The 7,380-nt window shown below is 40.5% G+C and overlaps 1 protein-coding gene across 1 annotated transcript in view; it reads left to right on the forward strand.

Moving 5' to 3' along the window:
* Nucleotides 1–6,926, forward strand: part of RELN (reelin) — a 640,798-nt gene extending 633,872 nt beyond the window's left edge. The window contains exon 64 of the mRNA XM_088480241.1: nucleotides 5,109–6,926. Within this exon, the coding sequence (XP_088336367.1) occupies nucleotides 5,109–5,205 (97 nt within the window). The 3' untranslated portion in view covers nucleotides 5,206–6,926. The remainder of the gene's footprint in view (nucleotides 1–5,108) is intronic.
* Nucleotides 6,927–7,380: the final 454 nt, after the last annotated feature.

Genomic DNA, 7,380 nt, shown 5'->3' on the forward strand with positions numbered 1-7,380 from the left:
CAATGTTTATATTTATTGTAATTAAACCACTTAGGGCCGTATTCAATTAGAGGCAAAATGTCCGAATCCGCAGCAAAGTATCGCAGGTGACATCATTTCGCCAGGCAGAAACTTTGTCGTCCTATTCAATTACAAAGAATTTTTGCGTAAGCGGAAAGTCAATGCAATGTAATAGGCAGACAAGTTTCGCCTATGAATAGCAGGCGGAAAAAAGTGCAGAATTGCGGTTTTGGGGTGCAAAGGTGGGGAAACCACCCTGCACCCTTGGGACAGGTCCCCAAAGGTTAACAGCTTAAAAAAATCCTAACAAAAAAATGAGGAGCACCCCAAAAAATTACATTGAAAAAGGGGGTGAAAAAAAACAAAGTTGGGGTACAAACTTAAAAACTAGCAAAATAAGCTTTTGGGGGGGCTGCAATTATGGGGGAGGAGTTTTTTGATTGCAGGTATTAGCTGAAGGTGCGTTTTTCATGTTTTTTTAAACTTCACTTTTGCGATTTTTAACCATGCTTGCTCCCATTTTCATGTACCCCAAATTTGCTGGGACTAGTTATTTTCTCCCAAAAAACCTGCTAAATGCTGTTCTTCACCACCACTGCATAGGCGCTAATTAGCAACTATTGAGAGCATTTAAGTACCCCAAATAGCTTCAGTAGGGCTATTCGGTGGCAACTACATTGATCCCCAATGTTAGTGCATCTTTTGGGGGGTGTCAGTCTGATGTCCCCAAATCTCACAGCACTTTTCGCCTGTTTGCGTTTCGCGGGGTCCCATTTTCGCGTTCTTTGGAATTTAATAGTGCGAAAAGCGGGGGCGCGCACGAAAAGTGAATTCACCAAAAACACGCGATGTAGGCGGAAAGTAGATTCTGCAGACGGTGGCGAAATTCTCGTGGTTAATTGAATACGGCCTTAGTGTGGTATAACACATTTACATAAAAAATATACAAGTTAATAGTTAAAAAGCTCACAATATCTCATGTACACAGCTGCAGACTGCAGACGGTGAACATGAAGAAATCAATGTCCCTTGTCTCTAGTTACATAACTGAATCCTTCCGATAATGAGACATAAAGGACAAAATCAGTCACGGTGTAAAGAAATTAGAACCTACAATTACTCTTTTTCCAAAGGTAGAGAAACTGAACTCAGGGCCTGGTTCACTACGGATTGTTCTTCTGCTTATACGTACGCAGCGCAGTTGCTAAAATCAGCGGTGACATGTAAATGTTTGCATTCGCAGTGCGATTGCAGCCTAACATAAGGATGCCCACTTCCCCTTACTCACATTCGTATACTTGGCTCTCATAGAGAAACAATCGGTAACATCGGACAATTAATGAAGCCCAGACCTTACTCAGGAATTGCTTACTTTAGCACACGCTATGAGGCCTCAGGTGGCCTCTGGTATCGCATTGGCAAATTTATGCACGCCCATGCAACAGCATTGAAACGCACTGGCACGCCTGCATTCGGCGGATCCCACCCCCCCTGTCACCACCCACAAATGGCACTTCCTGTCAATAACTGTGCCTTCACGCACGCGCACTGCGATGCATGCGCCTGCACAGTATGCAACAATCGACCGATTGCGTGCGTATAAACAACTGCGTTCCCTGATGAATTAGGCCCTTTGTCCCTTATATGCTCACCTCCCATGACATATGGATAACGTTATGTAATCAGCATTGTAATGGTGGAAAGGAGAAGGGTAGCCAGTTTATTAGAGATCAATGCAAATATCTGCCGTGTGTGGAAACCATCAATTTGTCTAGACGGAGTCCTGGTACTGGGACAGCCGCGTTCTTATTTAATCAAAGTGGCACTTCCAAATCAGTTTCCTGTGTATAAGGCCTGGAAACAGATGCTGTGGGACTTATCTGGACCACCATCCCGCCCACCTGATTGAGGAAGCGGACATCTGGGTAATATCTGCCGGTCTACTGCATACTGCATTGATCCCTATTAAACTGGCTACCTGTCTCCTTTCCCCCATTACAATGCTGATTACATACTGTAACTTTATCCATATGTCCCGGGAGGTGAGCATATAAGGGACACTGGGGTCTATTTATCAAGTGGTGAAAAATGTGGAGAAGTGGACCAGTGGAGAAGTTGCCCATAGCAACCATTCAGCTCCTACCTATTATTTTATAGACTGTACTTGATAAATGCTACTTCAAATTAGATTTTTTTTTGCTATGGGCAACTTCTCCACTGGTTCTGTTCTCCACGCTTTTCTCCACTCTTTTCACTGCCCAGTTTCTCTACCTTTGGAAAAAAAACAATTATAGGCCCTAATTTTATTAAACTGTGAATGGCTGATTTGTTTTCTTTTATGTCTCATTATCAGAAGGTTTCAGTTATATAACTAGAGATAAGTGACTGATTTCTTCATATTCACTGTCTGCAGCATGAGATGTTGCAAGCTTTTTAACTACTTAATTATATATTTGTATATGTTTTTTAATGTAAATGTGTTATACCACACTAAGTGGTTTACTGCAATAAATAGAACATTCAATTTTATTTTTATTATATATTTTTCCTGGTCCTTGAGGTATATTATCACGCACCCCCAACTATTTCACCTCAGAATGTGTTAGTACTTCAGATTTACCTTCTGGGGAGCAGCATTTATGTAACTAATTTTCAGAGATTTTTTAAAATATATTGTTGTGCCCGGTTCTTTCTTTTCTTTTTAGTTTATTTGATTGATTACATTTATGTTGTGGCCACATAAGAAGTTCAGTAGGAGCTAGCATAGCCAGTATGTGGTAAGTGCAGTGGATAGAGTGGAAGTTGGGTCTTGTAGTGTAATAACTTGACCAGTAGTGGCACACTGGGGCTTTGTACACCTTGGGTATATTGTCTGTTCTGCCTATAGCAAGAACTTTTCATGTATAATGCCAGCAATGTACAGGCAAAATTAGTATATGTCCTGGTTTTGATACACAGCGATTGGGCCTCAATCTTTTATTGCAGTTTTTGCTGTCAATCAACGACCAGGCGGCTGATTGGCCTGCCTGTTAGCCAATCAGTGGCCTGGCTGTTGTTTGACAGCCAGGCCACTCACTGCTAAACTGCGGCCGGTTACTACAATAGCGGCAGCTGATTGGTTGGCGGCCATACAAGTGCAAGAAACCTTGTGATTATACACATACAGCACTTTTGTCCGATATGGATCGGGTGATAGCGGTTTGTTATATTTAATGCCTGGGGATGCTACTGGAGAAGAGGACCAACCTGCGCCAAGTGTTATGTAAGTATTTTTTTTTTATCAAAACAGCGGGATTCTACTGGACAAGAGGACCGAACACAGGGTACAAGGTCAGTATAGTGTGAGTGTGAGTATGTATTAAATTTGTACTTTCAACAATGTGTGAGTAGTGTGTTTATTTTAGTATTTCTTTTACAGGATGACGTACCAGTGAGCCCTTAATGCCCCGAATGCTGGTACTTGTGGTTCTACAAGTACCGGCATGTGGGGGAGGCTTGCTGGATCCCATAGTTCCCATGTAAAAGACAATATTAGTTTATTTCTAATTTTTACACCCATCAATACTGCACCCACTGCTCAGGGCTGCAGGAGACAGCCTGGGGTACCTTTGAGGGGGGACCTCTTTATTGGGGGGGTTCCCTACCTCCCCAGGGATCCATGAAGCATTACCCTTGGCTGCGGCATTACAACCCTGCTAGTAGAACCCGGTGTGGGTTATAAAAATACAGGGGACCCCTACACCAATTAGTCCCCGTACTTTTAGAGGATTGGCTCGCAGCCCGGTGCTGGTTCGTTAAATACGGGGACCCCTACACATTTTGTTCCCCATATTTTTTTAACCAGGGCTGGCTCAAAAAGCCGGGGGCTAGTTATGCTTTAGGAAGGGGGGGGGGCACACCGTTTTTTTCTTCTAAGTTTTACACACTTATTTTATACACAATACACACATGCAGCCTGCACGTATATATCACTGATGTGTGCAGACTGCATGTTTGGGTGTGTTTGGCTGCAGTCAGACACATGGAACGGGTAAATAATACGATCACAAACACCATCGAAAAACACGATTCAGCAGCACACGATTCCTGGTAAATTTGTGAGGTTGTTCTGGAAAAACTCGAGTGTATTGCACAAACACCAATCTTAGTAAATGTACCCATAGGGATATATTTATGAAACATTGTTTTTTTGCAAAGTTTCTGATTCTTGGCAGCTATGTCAGCTGAATTTAAATCGGCAATAGTAATATAGTACATGCAAGATGAGTCTGATTTTACATGTATTACTATTGTCATTTTAAATCCAGCGCCCAAAACCACCAAGAATCTGTGTCTTTGAAAACCCAGTGTTTAGTAAATATACCCCACTAGTCTCTATTTGTGTATATGCTACTTCAGTGGTTCTCAAACTCAGTCCTCAGGACCACACGCAGGTCACGGTTTCCAGGTCACCCAGCAGGGGCACAGGTGTATTCATTACTCACTGACACATTTTAAAAGATCCACAGGTGGAGCTAATTATTTCACTGATTCTATGAGGAGACCTCCAAAACATGCACTGTTTGGGGTCCTGAGGACCGAGTTTGAGAACCTGTGTGCTACTTTATTACATTACCCCAAACAGTTCAGATTTACCAGGTCACCCAGCAGGTGCACAGGTGTACTCATTACTCACTGACACGTTTTAAAAGATCCTCAGGTGGAGCTAATTATTTCACTTGTGATTCTGTGAGGAGACCTAGAAAACATGCACTGTTTGGGATCCAGAGGGCTGAGTTTGAGAACCTGTGCTGTATTGTTTTTTGTACAATTGGGTAATGTGAAACTTGCATTCACGACTAACATCATCAGTCACATCTCTTTGCTTTCTAAATGCGGGATGTTAGTACACATGTTAAGGAACGGAAAGTAATTGCAGTTATATTTGTGAAAGAAATCAGAATGCCCACTAATCTTTGAACAATGTTTATTAGTTTACTTGTACTTGAACTAGGTAATGAAAGCCGTGATTTCATAGACCAGTTTCTGTAGTGAAAAGGTTATACGAAGCTTGGCCATACCGTTTCCAGACGGATTTCATTATTTTATCTTATCAATCTCTTTTGCAGCACTCGCAAACAAAATTACATGATGAATTTTTCACGGCAACATGGGCTCAGGCATTTCTACAACAGGCGACGGAGGGCTCTGACACACTACCCATGAAGAAGTGAAACATGTTTAATTCCTGCCATCATGTGAAGTGTTGCTTTTCATTGTGTCCAATCAAAACACTACGTCCAGATGCAAGACTTTCCTGCAATTGGTTTAAAAAACCAATAACCTCTTTTAAGACTGACCATAATCCACTTTTCGCACTGTGAACTAATGAGAAGTAACTTATTTTCTCATCAGTAAGTGTTATAATGTTGATGTGCCTGTGAAAGTTTGTGATCTGTCGTAATCAGTTTAATCTGCAGTATTTCTGTTAAGCAATGTATTCTGTTTAACATGAAATCATCATTAAAGCACAAGGACTTGGAGCATTTGAAAAGCGCAGTATAAACAGTATTTAAAAAAATGTTGACACTTAGATATTTAAGTGCACTGTATTTCAACTATGTATCATATTTTATAGAATTAAATTATCATGTTTTTGTCTTTTATGTACTCCTACAACAAAAAAATGATGTGCAGGCATCTGTTCCATTGATACAATACAATTTCCAACATGATTTTGTGCCCAATTGACGTACACGCTGATATCAAGACCGAAAATATACCTGTAGATATATACTGTAACATAACTTTGACCTTTTTAAGATAACATATATCTTGAATTCAGTTACAATACTTATTGGAGAGTAATGGCAAAAGTGTTGATAACAATGTGTGATCGTGAAAGTTTCTCTTATGAAGAATTGCGGATAGATTCTTTACAGATGCCCAGCATTCTCTATATTGTAGTAACAGATGCCCAGCATTCTCTATATTGCAGTAACAGATGCCCACCATTCTCTATATTGCAATAATAGATGCCCAGCATTCTCTATATTGCAGTAACAGATGCCCACCATTCTCTATATTGCAGTAATAGATGCCCAGCATTCTCTATATTGCAGTAACAGATGCCCACCATTCTCTATATTGCAGTAACAGATGCCCAGCATTCTCTATATTGCAGTAACCGATGCCCAGCATTCTCTATATTGCAGTAACAGATGCCCACCATTCTCTATATTGCAGTAACAGATGCCCACCATTCTCTATATTGCAGTAACAGATGCCCACCATTCTCTATATTGCAGTAACAGATGCCCAGCATTCTTTATATTGCAGTAACAGATGCCCAGCATTCTCTCTATTGCAGTAACAGATGCCCAGCATTCTTTATATTGCAGTAACAGTGTTTCAGTTTAAAAGGCCAATGAACCCAACAGTAACTGTATTGTGGTGTCTGTGGCATTAGAGTGGCTTGTAGCCTGTGGATGTGTTCTTTGTGTTCCATTTGTAGTGTTCCTTACTATTTCGGGTCTCTTTCTATATATATATATAAATATATTCTGTTAATGTATCCACCACCAGCAGTAACATGACCACATACCTTGTATATCAGACATTACAGTTTTTTTGAGACAAAAATAAAGATGCAGCCATTTCCGAAAGTGGCTGCTATGTAGTGAAATGCCATGCCAGTTATAATGCAATTATTGTTATTTACCTGTATGTCGTACAGAATAGCACTGGATAAACACCCAAACAAAAGGCTAAAATAGCTGAACATTTTTTGAATACAGTTGCAATGTTATGAATAATATGTGCCCTCCTGTTTCATGGACCATAATTTGTCTACATCACAACCATAACCCTCTGAGCATAATGATTGGAAGTGTCAGCATTCTCTTTGTTCTGTTCAAGTTATACAGAAATAAACTGTTCTGAATGTTTGTCCACTTTTATTATCCTTTACTTCTTATTCCAAATAATCTTTTACCTGTATATCTCAGGGGTTAATATAGTTCCCCTGGTTGCCAGGAGATTACTAAACTACATGGATCGTGATGCAGTCAGATGTTCTACTGTCACCTTCAGTCTACAGTCTACACATGGTTCTAGAGCTAACACTGACATAAAGCTGTAAACTTATTCTTCAGTTAAACCAATTCCTGATACACTTCCAACAAGGGATGCTCTTGTGTATTAATTAGTAAGGATCGACGGAAAAAAATGTCCATGGAATATTCGGCTTATACTATACTTGGCCTTCAATATGTTGCATAGTTTGGAGCCGATACAAAGCTGCAAACAAGTCCATTTTGCAGACGGATATTGCTATTTTTTCCCTTTTGCAGTGCACATGTTCCATAGCCCAACGCATGCATCTATGGGCTATTCCTAGTT

This window comes from Taudactylus pleione, unplaced genomic scaffold (genome assembly GCF_031769625.1).
Source record: "Taudactylus pleione unplaced genomic scaffold, aTauple2 ptg000251l, whole genome shotgun sequence".
Lineage (NCBI taxonomy): Eukaryota > Metazoa > Chordata > Amphibia > Anura > Myobatrachidae > Taudactylus > Taudactylus pleione.